The 14,758-nt window shown below is 40.7% G+C and overlaps 2 protein-coding genes across 3 annotated transcripts; one reads left to right on the top strand and one right to left on the bottom strand.

Annotated features, from left to right (window-relative positions):
• The first annotated feature begins 1,878 nt into the window (after positions 1 to 1,878).
• Positions 1,879 to 7,186, top strand: mettl21cb (methyltransferase 21C, AARS1 lysine b). The gene is made up of 6 exons (XM_053440326.1): positions 1,879 to 1,933; positions 2,112 to 2,174; positions 3,627 to 3,728; positions 3,812 to 3,975; positions 4,059 to 4,176; positions 6,552 to 7,186. Exons 1-6 carry the CDS (start codon positions 1,879 to 1,881, stop codon positions 6,947 to 6,949), a joined length of 900 nt encoding a protein of 299 aa, XP_053296301.1. The 3' UTR covers positions 6,950 to 7,186.
• On the bottom strand, positions 7,111 to 14,684 carry LOC128456075 (rhodopsin kinase GRK1). 2 transcript variants are annotated; one of them, XM_053440117.1, is made up of 8 exons: positions 13,767 to 14,684; positions 11,995 to 12,708; positions 10,473 to 10,600; positions 9,291 to 9,448; positions 9,124 to 9,207; positions 8,881 to 9,005; positions 8,156 to 8,357; positions 7,111 to 7,994 (listed from the first exon to the last, which is right to left on the bottom strand). In XM_053440117.1, the coding sequence occupies exons 1-8, from the start codon at positions 13,767 to 13,769 to the stop codon at positions 7,705 to 7,707; spliced, it is 1,704 nt and encodes a 567-aa protein (XP_053296092.1). In that variant the 5' UTR covers positions 13,770 to 14,684; the 3' UTR covers positions 7,111 to 7,704. The 2 variants fall into 2 exon arrangements, with proteins under 2 accessions (XP_053296092.1, XP_053296093.1); XM_053440118.1 differs by lacking the exon at positions 13,767 to 14,684 and having other exon boundaries at positions 11,995 to 13,580.
• Between the last annotated feature and the right edge of the window lie 74 nt (positions 14,685 to 14,758).

A 14,758-nucleotide genomic window follows, 5' to 3' on the forward strand; every position in this document is an offset into this window, starting at 1 on the left:
GATGAGACAATCCTCAATTAATCCAGTCTGCGGGCTTCTTATTATCATAAAAAAAGAAGTGAATATATTTCTAATCCTCAGTTAGGGGAGAGCTGGGTAATGTCAGATATCGGGTAATGTGAGACACCCCCTGTATCTAGGCAACGGAACCCATTTTAGGTCATGTGACCATTATGTTTTCAAGACCCTCCCAGTCCCCCCTTGCCATGAAGGAGAAGTTTGTGCTGGTTCTGTGGTAATTATGTATTTTTACAAAAATGTGTTTTTTGCATGTAAAAGTAAATTTTCTTGCTTTGAACTAAATCCACTGTTTTGTCAAAACAAATTGATTCAGGTAGAAAAACGTGATGTGATTGATGCTAGCTGAAGATTAGCCTGAATTGCTAAGAGAGGTTGTTTTTTCTAAAATGTTGGCTGTGGGGTAAAGTGAGACATGAAGCACAAGTTTAGTTTAGTCTTAAACATATTTTAGTGTTATATTACATTACATATGTTTTATTTTTAATGTCATAAACATTGTAGAAAGCCATCATGCCAAGAAACTACACCAGGAAGACAACCTGGGGCCAAACACCCCTCGCAGAGATGGAGAGTGCAGCCGCTGAGGTCATGTAAGGAAAGAAGTCCTTAAGAAAAGCTGGAAGGGATAGAAATATTGATAAGACAATCCTCAAAAGATTCATAAAGAAAAAAGGGAAAGGGAAAGTAAAATCAGTAGCCTGGGGTGCAGTAGCTGAGGCAAAGAGAATATTCACAGATGAGATGGAGGAGGAGCTTGACAAACACTTGAAACAACTAGCTGACCAGTTCCATGGCCTTGCTCCAGTTAAGTGCCGTGAACTGGCATTTGAATACGCAGAGAAAAACAATATCCCTGTCCCTGCCAATTGGACAGAGAAACAAGATATTAGTGGTTGTCAATCTAGCTGTCAGGATTTTAACTAGTACAACATGTGTTGTTATGAGAGTTTTAAAGTGGAAAAAGTAAGTGCCCCCTTGATTTCTCTGGTCTGTCTCGCTTTACACAGCTTAGGGGTAAAGTGAGACACAAGACCACTTTTTAAAAAACAATCATATTTTCACTGCCCTTTGTCCTGAAGACATTCTGATCATTTCCATTGCTAGAAAACATCCTGAATTAATGGGAAATGTGTACATTTTACTGATATATCATTTTATGCCCAGAGGGGAGCAAATGTAAAAAAAATTCTCACATTAACCCGCTCACCCCTACTCACTGTATTATCAACCACTGTAACTCATCTCTGTGTTAATTTGTTGTAATTTCTTAACTATCTGAAGGTTTTATTCCGCGAGTGATTGACAAACAAACACGCCAGGTGAGGGGACGATCAATAGGAGATAACACATATCGGGAGAATGAAAATAAGAATAATAAAGTTTTATTTCAGCACTCATATTTTAGAGATATGGACTCTACATGTTAATATGGTTTACAGTCGGTTTTGATTCCAGCTTTATTTCAAAATTTAATACAGTTATTGACATAGACTTCAAATACATTGCTATGAATCAAATCTTTCACCAAGGACTCAGGTTTAGATTTAATTATACCTGCTGGGGGAGAACAGTTTCCTCATCCTGCTGCTGATAGACTTGTTGTAAAAAAACAAAACAAAAAATTGTTTTCCTCTGAGCTTGCCAGGTGGCAACACTTCCATTCCACACGTCCCTGACAGACCTCATACAGCTCTGCAGGCTCATTTGAATACATTTTGTTGTCAAATGTTTACGTGTCCCTATACCTGGAGCTCCTGCCTGTGCCGCCAGATGTCTGGTCTATAATGAACCAAAGCAGGGAATGATAAGAAGCGCCTCACAGATGTTGTTGAATTATTCCTTAGAGTAAAGGAAACAATGGATTTGATTTTACAGCTGAAGTACTGTATAGACTTTAATATACAAGCTGACAGTAAGGGTGGAGGTTAAGTGCTGGGAGGGGTCTGTGTTGTGTTGTGTCTCTCTCACTGTCAGACCTTTATAAATCTGTTTGTTTGCTTCTGTCTCTTATAATCCGGCAGCCAGTGACCCCACAGACCAGCGCCGGGCTCAGGGGTGTGTCATCCATGATGCCTCTCTATAAACACAAGAACACAACAGAGACGTGAGCGCACAACGAGACGAGGGGCTAAGAGGAGACCTGGTTCAGACGGGTAGGTTCACACCTGTTTTTTGTTTGGTTGTTGACTTTTTCATCAAATGAGAAGAATAACAGAAAAAAATCACTTTGACTTATTTCAAAACAAAATATTTTACGATAAAATCAAATGCTTTTATCACAGTTCCCATTTTTGAGTGTAGGTGCAGCAGACTGTGAAGTGCACCTGGGGTATGTCTGTTTTTCTCTGTATGCAGCGTGTTGACCTCAGGGTTTAACCAGCTGTGTTTCTGGGCTCCAGAGCAGAGTGCAGGGTCATTCAGTCGACTCTGATCCAAGTCCAATCTTTACTGAACCGATCATAAACACATAAATCAGAGCTCACTAAAAATAAACACAAAGATAAACACTGGCAGCAAAGGAGCACATTTTTTTGATAATTCAAATGCTGGAAAAAATAGTGTGACGTCAAATTGCAGAAAAGAACTAAATGAGTATTTTAACACATCCCCCCAGTTGGTGCTTGACTAATTTTCTATATGGGCAGATGTTTCATTATATAATTTTATTTTTTATGCCTATATTCATTCGTTTTTTTAAAGTACAGAAGATAAACTACATTTTAAAATTAATTAATAATCTCAGAGAATGAAGCCTAAAGTCCGAACATATTTCCAATAACACAATTTGAAGCGATGCTATAAATCTCTCTCCCATGATGCTCAGGCTGATTTGAGCCACATGCTTTCGTCGACATTCTCATTCTAACAATGCTAACATGCTCATGTCAGTAAGGCATGTTTTACTCTAGGGTTTACTATGCTCACTATTTTGCTAGATAAAGCCATATGAAAAACTACGTGGAGAAGTCATTATCAGCAATGAAACAGAAATAGAAAAAGAAAATTGTCTATGGAATAATTGACTTGTGAATTACTTTCATAGTTCCTCTTTTAATATATTTTAATAATACACAATATTGTGATACACCAAAAAATAAAAAATGAGAGAACAATACTAGCTACAGAAAGAGAGAAGAATTCTAGTTGCTGGTTGTGGTTTTTAAAGTTTAAAGATGTTTTTCTCCTCCCCTCTTATCTGATTAATCTGTCACTGACACTGTGAATGTGTTAAATGGGGAGGTGACAATTTTGTGTATTAGCGTTGTTAAATGCAATAACATCTCAAAAGGCTAAATAATATATATTTTATATCTAGAATGTTGTAGGTGTTGAGATAATTCAGTGAATATTTTGAGTTGCTGGCAGTCCTTAAAAGAAAAGTCAGATCAAGTACCAAAGTCATTAATATTCATTCTACGGGGATTATGAAACACACAGAAAATCATGGCAATATGACTGGTTTGGCTCAAATGTCCTGGGACTACAGGCTAATTTTAGACATTTCTGAGGAGCAAGTGTCATCCAATTACTGCAAAGAGTTAATACAAATGTTCTTTTTCAGTTGTATTTATTGTATTTATTGCTCATGGAGAAATTCTCCAAAGTCTCCAAAACTGTGAGACAGAAGACTCCTGGAAACCAGACGGAGGAAAATGACGAGATCGAGGACGTGAAACTACAAACCAAGCAGGAAACAACAGACGAAGGTCAAGTAGGAATCAATCGTTTTTCTTTAGTTTTTCAGGTGTGGCTTTGCATAACCGTCACTTTACCTCTTCCTGCTTCTAAGGACTCACAGACCAAAAAGTGATGGCCGGAGAGGCTTTGGACCGGAGGAACATCTGGGAGCCGAGTGTTTACTACGCTCTGGGGAAGGAGTCCTTTCATTTTGCGGGTCATGACATCAGCATCCGCGAATCAATAGATAGTTATGGCGCTCTGATCTGGCCCGGGGTATACGCTCCACAACGATGGTGTGCTGTTCTCATTCACTTACATGGTCGTAATCGGTGTCATGATGAGACTTTGCTCTGCAGGCTGTCGCTTTGTGCCAGTTCCTGGAAAATAACCGCAGTCAAGTGAACCTGATGGACAAAGCTGTGCTGGAGATCGGAGCCGGGACTGGTTTACTCTCCATACTGGCAAGTCTGCTGGGTAAGACTGAGATAATGCACCTGAGTCACACATTATGGATTACTGTATAGAGAGATATTGCCTTTCTATAAACAAATATTCAAAACACACATTCACAATCACAGCTTTTGGTTTCACTCAATAATTTGATGCTATAAAAACAGAGTGAACTGTCATGAATGACAGCTGAGACTGACTCGTGATTGGTCCAGCATGTGTAACAGTGGGACCTCGATACCATGGCTCCACTTCCTGCTCACTACGCTGCAGACTGGCTCCAAATGGCACCGCCTGTGTAAGATGGCGGCCCCCTTACATTTTGGCTTCACTTTCATACAATGAGAAGAAGTGGAGAAGGGTCGTCCATCTGTGGAAAATGAGACTGAATTTGTCAAAAGAGCTGTTATCCAACGATAATAGTGAATTTTGTGTCGGGGGGGGGGGGGGGTTATCAAGTTAATTCCCTCTGGTGCTAACCCTAACCCGAATTCTTTACATTCATCTATTCATCTTTTGTGCAAAAGCAACATTTGGTCTGGTGGAGAAAGTGAAGGGAACATGAGGGATCATTTCAAAACATTGAGATTCTTTGTCTGACGACCATGACCATTCCCCCACACCACATCTCTCACACAGCAAACAAGCCAGTGACTGTAAAGAGATTTAAAAAGATGTCTGGATGAACAAAGTGATCATTGGAGTAATGCTCTCATCCTTTCGGATTCTCTATAATGCATGCAGTGGAAACACAAGTTCATTCATGCCCATCAAATAAAACATCTTTTCAGTCGAAAGCAATTCATGTATTTCTTCAGATCTGTTTTCTCCTTGTTTGTCTGTCAAAGGAAATCCATGAATTTATGAACAATAATTCACAAGCACTTCAATTTGAGCGTCTGTGACATTCCAAAAAGAATACGAGTTTAAAGACCGACCTGTACGTCTTCTTTCATTAAATATGCAGCCGCTCCTGTCAGAGATACAAAGGTCTTTGAGGTCATGCAATATTGTGATACACTCAAAGTGGAATTTAAGTTCTATAATGATTATATAATAACTTTATCTGAAAGCACTTATTCGAAAAAGGTTACAAAGTGCTTCACAAAACTCAATGCTAAAAGATTAACTAAAATAAAAGGTATTCAATTCAGTTCAATTTTAAGAGCCAAATCATAACATAATAAGGTCAAGACTTTGACATTTTTTGACTAATCCAGCAGTTCCCATAATTTATAATTAAATTTGCCATTTACATGCAGCCAGCAAACTTTCAGTTTCCCTCGTTCTACTTCTTTTCCACACGGCCTTTAATATTCAACACTTATAAAACCACACATTTAATATATTAGAATATAGTATATGATATAATATTATAATAATATAATAATTATAATAATTATAAATAAGCTTTACAAATCCTTAAACTGGCCTCTGAGCTGCTACACGTTAACATTTCTTTTCTATTTTTGGTCGCTCACTTGATAAGTGTTTGTGTATTTAATAACAAGTCAGTGGAGTTCACCACCATGTCCCACTAAAATTCGCCAGATCCAGATTTTTTGGGGGATCTTAAACAAATTGAGCTTATATCAGTCCTATTAACATGCCTGATGTATTCATCAAGAAATTTGAACCTCAGGGATAGAGTTGCACCAAATATCGAATGTTGTCTTCTGTGGGTTATTATTGGTTTGAGCAGTTTTTGGGTAATCATGCAAACTAACAAACACAGACGAGAAAATAAAGTCCTTGGCAGAAGTCAAATATAAAGTAATGCCATGTAGCTATAAAAACTAGACTTTAGTTCATCTGTTCTCTGCCCCAGTTCCAATGGCTCCCACTGAGGACATACAAAACGAAGAGTTAAATAATGCATAGTGTAATTTCTCAAGACAAAAAGGCTCAGTGGTTTACTGATACAGCCAGCCACTGGAGTAAAACAGCACTGGTTTGGGAATATGTTCAGGTGTGGATCAGGGCCGGGTCTAGACAGGCATGTATGAGGGGGCAGCCACAAATCTTGAGGGGGCATTGTGCCTAACCCTAACCCTAACCCTATTTAGTTTGAGGGGGCACAACATTTATTTGAGGGGGCCAGGCCCCCTCTTGCCCCTGCCTAGACCCGGCCCTGGTGTGGATCAATTTGTAGACTTCAGTTGGCTGGCGTTAGTGAGGTCACTACAAACAACAATAAAGTTAAATGACACAAGAAGGTGTTTCATGAGGAGCAGGCTAAAAAGGCTAAACTTGATGGCCTCACATGCTACATGTCGATATAATTTTTGCATGTGCGTTATGATTTAAGTGCCAACTCACGGGTAAAATAAAATCCTTTCGTTGTTTCCGTATCGTCCAACCTTTTCCTCAGCTGTGTGTTTATCTCTTCTCTTGTCCAGGGGCTTGGGTGACAGCCACCGACCTGCCGGACATCTTGCCTAATCTGACTTTTAACCTTCTGCGAAACACCAGGGGCCGCTCCCGCTACACCCCTCAGGTGGCGGCCCTGACCTGGGGTCAGCACCTGGAGCGGGACTTCCCCCATCTCTCCTACCACTACGACTACGTGCTCGCGGCAGACGTCGTCTATCACCACAACTCACTGGAGGAGCTGCTGCAGACCATGCATTACTTTTGCCAACCAGGAAGTCGAACAACGCTGCTTTGGGCCAATAAGATCCGGTTCCAGTCAGACCTGAGGTTCAGCGAGCGCTTTGAGAGCAGTTTTAACACGACGCTGCTCTCTGAGCTCCAACAGCAGGAGGTGAGGATCTACCAGGCCACAGCGAAGGAGTGACAGGAGCCTGAGTTTTCCCAAAAGTTAAAAATTAGGTGTTTGAAAAAAGAAAGAAAAGGTTTTAATGACATTCCTAGATAGTGTTTTTGTTTGTTGTCACACAGACACAAAATAAACTTCCTGACTCAAGTTTTCATAAACTATTTTATTCGTCAGTATTTTTTCATACATTTGAGACTTCATTCAACTTTTGTTCAATAATTTGATTTAAAAAATAAATGGATTTATTGTAAATATTTCCCTCTTTGTGGTAATCAATTTAAAATACCTCTGATTAAGGAAAAGAAGAAAAAAGAAGCCCTCACTACAGAAAGCATACTCTCTACAGGAGAAAATGTGAAACATGTGACAGTCGCTGAGCACCAGAGGTATCATATCACTGCATCCCGACTCCAAAATGTGAGATAAAAAAAATACATTTTTAAATCTAAAAGCTTTATAATAATGTATATCATGCACATACAACCAGAGAGTGAGGGGAGAAAGAGAGGTGAAGGTGTAGAGAGTGAGGGAGGGAGAATAGAGACAATTGGGGGAATAATGTCAAAACGTTCACTTTTCTATACGAAATCAATAATCATGTCGACTACAGGTTGGAAGTTCACCTCCGCTCTGTTTTTTCTGTTCATGCCCTGAATAAAAAGTTAGGTTTAAACCGTTTTTATTCTGCGATTCACAAAATTCAGAAGAGACGTGCGTCTGCCCTGAATGTTTGAGTCTGTACACTGATGTTATTTCAAGGTCTTTCAACGACTCTACGATACGCAGCAGGTCGAAGACTTTGGCTGCTCTAGTATGGACTCCCTGCGGAGGTCGTTTGGGATGCTGCCTTCAGGGCCCCAGAGGTTGAGTTCTCCATAAATACCCATGTCGATCATCTCCTCCTGCCACGGGATGGCGATGTTGCCAGAGGAAAACTCATCGAAAAAGGTTTTATCGGGATCATCCAAGGCCACTCCCTTCACCGAGGAGAACGCTCCGACGTCGTCCAGGCTTTTAGCGTACACCACTTTAGGGTCAGGGACAAAAGGAGGAGAGAGGATACCTGAAGAGGCAAGGGTCAGGGTTAGAGATATGGATCTGAAAAAATCGAAATGCTAAAAGAAAAGCATTTAAAGTCGGAATAACTTCGAAATTAGCGAAAAAATTATTTAATGTATGTTCAACCCTGAGCAAGATAAGAAAGCAAAAAGAAATGGATGATACCTGCGTTCAGTTTCCTCCAGTTGATGTCCTGAAAAAATGGGTGAGCTCTGATCGCGTCACAGCTTCCGTTCTTAAAACCCATCCGCTCGTCCACCTGTTTGGCCAGCAGCCCTTCACAGAGCGACTTCGCATTCGCACTGAAATTCTCCGGATAGTCCACCACCCGCGTCAGCACACGCTCCTTCATCTCCTCACGGTCGACCTGAAGAAGAGACCAACATCTCATCCTCCAGTTTTATCTCACAGTCACAGTAAAAGTGGATTTGGAGAGCGCATATTGAGATCAGGTAAAAATACACAGAAATGTTCTTCTCCAAAATGTAACAGAGACTCCCCTGAGCCATGACACATCCTTTTGTGTTCTCTGAGAGCGTATACTGAGATCTGATTGGCCGATTCATCACCATGTTGCATTTAATGCAATCTATTAAGATCAGATACATACAATTTCAGTGGTTCATAGATATTAGCACTCTACACATGCCGGTTTCTCCTAAATTAAATTCTGCGTTATTTGTTTAGAGGTTCACAAAAATTTCCCCAAAACGCAACATCTATCTAACCATGTAAAAGAATGTTTTTTTTTTATATATCCTGGATGCACTCCCTGAAACAAATCTGCTCCAAATGTTAATGTGTTCTTCCATGACCCATCATCCTCCCATTAGGTGTCAATAAAATCGGTTCAGTCGTTTTTCATGCGGAGGTAATAAAGGGCGACTCACTTTCTCCCCCCTGTTCCTGAACGGGTTCTTGGCCGCCATGAACTCAAACAACGTCACCCCCAGAGTGTAGTAGTCGACCGAGGTGTCATACTTTTCTCCTTTCAGCATCTCTGGAGACATGTACCCTGAAAGAATCAGCGTAAATCAATGACAAACGAAATGTATGTTCTGATCAGGCTACAGTGAGACTACTACACCTTTAAATATGACGTGTTTTACTCACTAGACACAGATGAGACTCACCTGGTGTCCCAGCGTAACCTTTGGTCAATGTTTTTCCTTCTTTTAGCTCCACAGCGAGACCCAGGTCAGAGATACGCACGTTCCCTGTTCGACAACGTAAAGAAATCTTCATCAGCCAATAGTTACACACGGATGAGGGCTAGTTTTCACGTGAGGGACATGATTACCATCATTATCGAGCAGCACGTTTTCTGGTTTCAGATCTCTGTAGATGATTCTCTTCTGGTGCAGGTGCTCCATACCCTGGATGATCTGAGCTGTGTAAAAACAGGCTCTGGGCTCGTCAAAGCCCGGGTTGTTCTCATCCACCAGGTAGATGTGGTACCTGGCACAGGGACACGACAGGTCAGACTTGGCTCTAATAGAAAAATATGTCATCTGAATACATTTGCCACTATGGGCTTTGCGCCTTTTACATTTGCGGATCCTATTGTTAGATTTTTAAATCAACAGATCTCACTTAGTTTATTTGATGTGTATTTAAGTGACTGGTGCTTTATAAGAGGGACCACTCAGGATTATTCCTCTCATGGAAATGAACATCTGCCGAGGATACATGTTTGCCTGAAGTCCAGCTTATCTACAGCAACTGTACTATACTCCTGAATGTCATTGAGATCTTTAGTTCACATGCTGTTTCCACCACACATGATGTCACATGCACCCAAGTGTCTGTCTCATTGACTGTAAATGAAGACGGACAACGCATCTCCTCTTCCCCCCAGTATCCATAAATGAAGCTGAAATACAAACGCTGTCTGCACAGTGTTGATCAGCGGATGGACCCTCAGTAGGGATATCGATAAATGCATTTGACCAATCCTGAGTCAGTCTCAGCTGTCAATCAGGGTTAGGGTTAGGGTTATTTAACCCATTTTTTCTTACATAGCATTAGTAAAACCAAACTAACTAGAAACATAAACACTTAAACAACTTCAGTGTCATAAGAACCGTCTAAAGTGACCATCCAACTTTTGAGCTTTTGGATTGACACATTAACAGTGAGGAATCAGAATTTATGAGCTGTACCGCAGTCAGCCACCAGGTGGCGATTGAGAAGATTGGGCTTCAGTTTTGGGAGCAGTCCATCTTTAAATAAAGTTAATGATTTGAGATGCAACGATTGATAATACACACATGTGAATATTAGTACATTTAATTCATCCCACTGTAAGGACACTGTTAGTTGAATTATGGTTCATGTTCCAGCTTGTCAAATATTCTAATAGCTGCTGTCACAGCCGACTTTCTGATGCACGAGTACGAGTCTGCCAATAATGCAAAGAGGAAAGTAGTGTGAAGTGCAGTCACTCCTTCATCAATGAGCCTATGTGAGAGTGTGAAGTTACTTGAGGTCTCCTCCATTCATGATGGTCATGACCAGACAAAGCTCCTCCTTTGTCTGGAAGGCGTACGCCAATGACACAATGAAGGGACTGTGAACCTTCTCAAGAATCCTCTTCTCCACCATGGCACCCTACATGAGAGAGGTCAGAGAGACACTTTTGAGAGAAAATGCACAAGAGGGAAAAAAACTGGAAAAGTATTTTTTCTTTCAACGAGCTGAAGCAAACTGTGCGCTGCGCTTTCGTGTCATTGACGAAATACATTTCAAAGAATGACCTCAGACATGTCAAGGGCAAGATGTAACTGTGCCAAGGAGTTCCATTCAGAAGAGCTTTTCACTAAAGCTCCCAGTAATCACTCTATCCCCGTCACAGTGTTTAATACTGCAGGCTCAAGCCAAACGAGACAGAGGCTGCTGGGACAAAGGTGATTAGCACCAGTGCAGCTCCATCAGTGTGGGACACTTTCTCAGAAACAAACAGACACTAAACACCTGCACAATAAAGAGCAGCGCTTTTGAAGCCCAGTGTGTAGATTGAGCCAAATACATGATTTTTTTTTTCCATAGATTTATTAATGTTGGACTGGTATTGTCACTGTGCACATGCAACATGGAATAAGATGCACAACCATATTTTTATGGTAAATTAAATCTCTGATTTTAACTTGTGTTTAAACAGACTCATTTTTATTTACTTTTGAATAACTATTTCATTATTTAGTCATTAGATTCTTCTTTACCAAAATAGTTTGCATTAGAGATAACTCAAAAAGCGAAACTGAAAACAAAAATGTTTTGCTGCACCTTTCAGTAGTCTGGCTTTACTTACTATTTATTTTGTATTACTTTTATCTTATTATTTTGTCTTATTTTATTTGTCTAATAATTATTTTATCTAATCGTATCTTGTACGATAAGCGTCCTTAGGTCTCTTGAAAGGCGCTATATAAATTCAACCTAATATTATTTTATTTATTATTTTTTCACACTTTAAATTGGTGATAGTTTTTATGTGTCTAATATTTATCTTAATTTCCACATTCTTTTCTGGGAACAACCACAGTAGCTTGTGCAGCACATTGTTCTTCAACCTGGAATTAAATGTGCTGTGAATAAAGCTTTGCATAATTTGGCTTGAAATTATTTGTTCTCTTTACATTAGGCTTAAGTTCCTTTCACTGTTTCTTTTTTGTTCATTATTTTACTCGGCTATAATTTAATTACAGGTCTCTACCTCACTGTATTTATGAGTTAAAACGATGGTTCAATGATAGGATATTTTGTTAACTTACTCTAACTTAAAGCCAGTAATGTCAGACACTGAATGCACAAAACCTGAAGAACATAACGGCTTCTTCTTGTTAAACATGGTCATAATTGAGAAATAAGAATAACATTACTGCAGCCCTTTTCTTTTGAAACACTACTGTGTGTATTTGATTTAAAAAGGCTGATATGAATAATCTTCATAATCTTGGCCTAATACAAAAGACCAACATCATGAATCAGGTTTGTTCTCTCACCTCAAAGCCTTTCCTCTTCTTCAGCCTCTTCTTGTTGAGTTTCTTACAGGCATAAAGTTTCCCCGTGGCTTTCATCTGACAGGCCGACACCTCCCCAAACCCTCCTTTCCCCAGCACGCGGAAGTCCAGGAACCAGTCTGCGTCCATGGGCTGCATCTCCAGCCACTTCCACTGCAAGAACCTCTTCATGTACAGGCTCTCCAGGAAGAAAGTGTAGGGAGCCTCCCGCAGGTAGTCCAGCATCCTGGCCAGCGCTGCAACGAACAAATCATCCCGTACAGACCCCTGGTCCTCCTTCACCTTCGCGATGATGTCCTCAGACAGGAAGGGGCAGTAGTGTTTGGCAGAGGGGTCCATGTAACGCTGGACAATCTTTGAGGCCTTCTTCGCCCTGTCAGAATCCTCGGCCAGGTCATAGCCCTCGATGTCTTTCCACAAACGACAAGCACCGTGATACTCTTGATTTGCATCCAAGAACTCCCTAAAGAGGCGTTTGCCGATGGGTTGTTCCACACAGGCCGAGTCAAAGGCCAAATCCAGGGTATCCCTCAGGTCCTCACACACGGTGATGTGGGGCAGTTTGAGGCGGGAATGGTACTTCTTCTCCCGAGCTGCTGCAGCGTTGGAGCCATCGATGCTTCCACGGGCATTGATGTACGCAGAATTTGCGACCACTGTGGTCAGACCTCCGATATCCATGTTGAGGGTATGTGACTGTTAGGCGATACAGAGAGGAGACATTGGAGCCAGAGAAGAAATGCTGTTCTCTAATGTGCAGGGGTGAGGCGAAGAGAAGAACGAAGCGAGGGCGAGGAAAGAGGAAAACTGATCACAGACGAGTGGCAGAAGCCAGGAGAGAAAGGGGGGGACTGAAGAGTAGTGTCTGAAAGAGATCCAGGCACAGTTTGAGCACTGTACCACCCTCAGTCTCACACACAACCACTTGAGTCAACACCTTTCAGTAATCCATTAACACCCTAATGCCCCAGACAAAGTGTGCGGAGCATCTGCTAGAACAGAGGAACACTGAGTATCTGCAGCTGAGGTTTCACCAGTAACCACCTGGCAATTAGTTTTCATATAACCAGTCATGTCATTGGTGCATAATAAAAATAAAGATGTGGAAAAATCCTGTTTGAGTCCAACAGAAAATCAATAGATTTAACTAGGTTTTCTATGAAGATACCAAATGGTGTTAATATTTAACATTTGATTAGACTAGAACAGCCTTCAGCCGCACATACCGCCACCAAAGCCAAAAGTCTGAGATGTAGTCAAGCTGCACCAAATTTCACAAACACAGGGATCAGTCCCCTAAATGTGTGGAATGTTTTTTCATCAAGACATGACTTATTCCCTGGGCAATTAAATAGGAATTTCTTAGATTCACCAATTTGTCAAGTGTTTTTTTGCCTAATCCTTTAACAAAAAATCAAATAGATACATGTGAAAGCATAGGTGTTCTGAAAAACAGGAAATTTAAAGAACAAGTTCAAAACATTTTCAAATGCTTCCACTGACGTTCTCGCAGGTCCACGGAAAGGACTACCCGACACTGACTGCAAAGAAAGTGTCTAAGAACATTCAATGCGTTATGGCTTTAGCTGCCTGACAAATAAAGAGGATGTCTCCTAAAGTACCAAACCTTTACTTCCTAATTTCTAACTTTAGAGAACATACTTTCTATTTGACTCATTAACTTCAGCAAAATTTGTCACAAAATGGACAAATTTGTTAAATGGAACAACAGTTTTTTATCCTTGCATTCCTACCATGGCAGGCTCTCAACTGGGTTTAAAGAAAAAGATCAAACACGATGGAACAGAACCAGAGACACCTTCTTCCTCGTCTAAACCGGGTGTTCAGCTTCTAGGACGTGATGTAGCTTCTCACCTGGAGCAGAGAGGAGGAACAGGATGATCGGCTCCAAAACAAAAATATCTATGTATATCAATAGATTTCCACTCATCCAGGTCATGGTATATTCAGTAGTTGCACAGTGGACTCGCATGAGTTTCAGACAAGAAACACAAGCAAGTCGTCCACCACTGACCTTTACAGGGGTTTCTACTGAGGCCAAGATCTGCAAGTATAATCATTTGAACCTTCCTCAAAGTTAAATGTGATAAAAACCTGTCCCCACGCTTTAAAATGTGCAAGTTTTAGAAGCAAAATTGATTTAAAGCGACATGCACGGACGTGTTCTGTGGCTGCAGGATTACACTTCTCATTCCCTGTTGACATCGGCTCAAGTGCTAACAGGGTGTGCTACATTTCGACCCTTGTCTGTTCTCCATGTCAAGAACATTTGGACACACTTGATCAAAAGTAGGGCAGTGTCATTGTCAGCAGTTACACTTCTGTATTCATGTCTGTAATAAAGTTAAATGCAAATAATCATGTAACAACTCTAGCTTAAAATAAATACCAATAGTATGCAAGTAAATGAGAAAATAATGAATTGTTCTCACCTCAGACAAATCTCCCTCTTCTGGAGTTCGGAGCAGGCTAATGAGGATTTCCTCTGACGGGCAGACGCCTCCTCAAACCCACCTTTCCCCTGCACATGTCTGTGTGCCACTGTGCAGCCATGTGCTTTTGATGAAGAGGCTCTCAAAGCATTTGAGCCTCTTCAATACAGATCTTCTCAGATGGTTTGTTTAAAGAGCAAATACTACTGGAACTTACAGGAAGGCTACATGTTTCAGTTGGTTGAAAGAAAAAAATACTTTGAGGTACGAGGTGTCTTTACAGAAATTGCGAT

The sequence above is a fragment of the Pleuronectes platessa genome, chromosome 14, assembly GCF_947347685.1.
Source record: "Pleuronectes platessa chromosome 14, fPlePla1.1, whole genome shotgun sequence".
Classification (NCBI taxonomy): Eukaryota; Metazoa; Chordata; class Actinopteri; order Pleuronectiformes; family Pleuronectidae; genus Pleuronectes; species Pleuronectes platessa.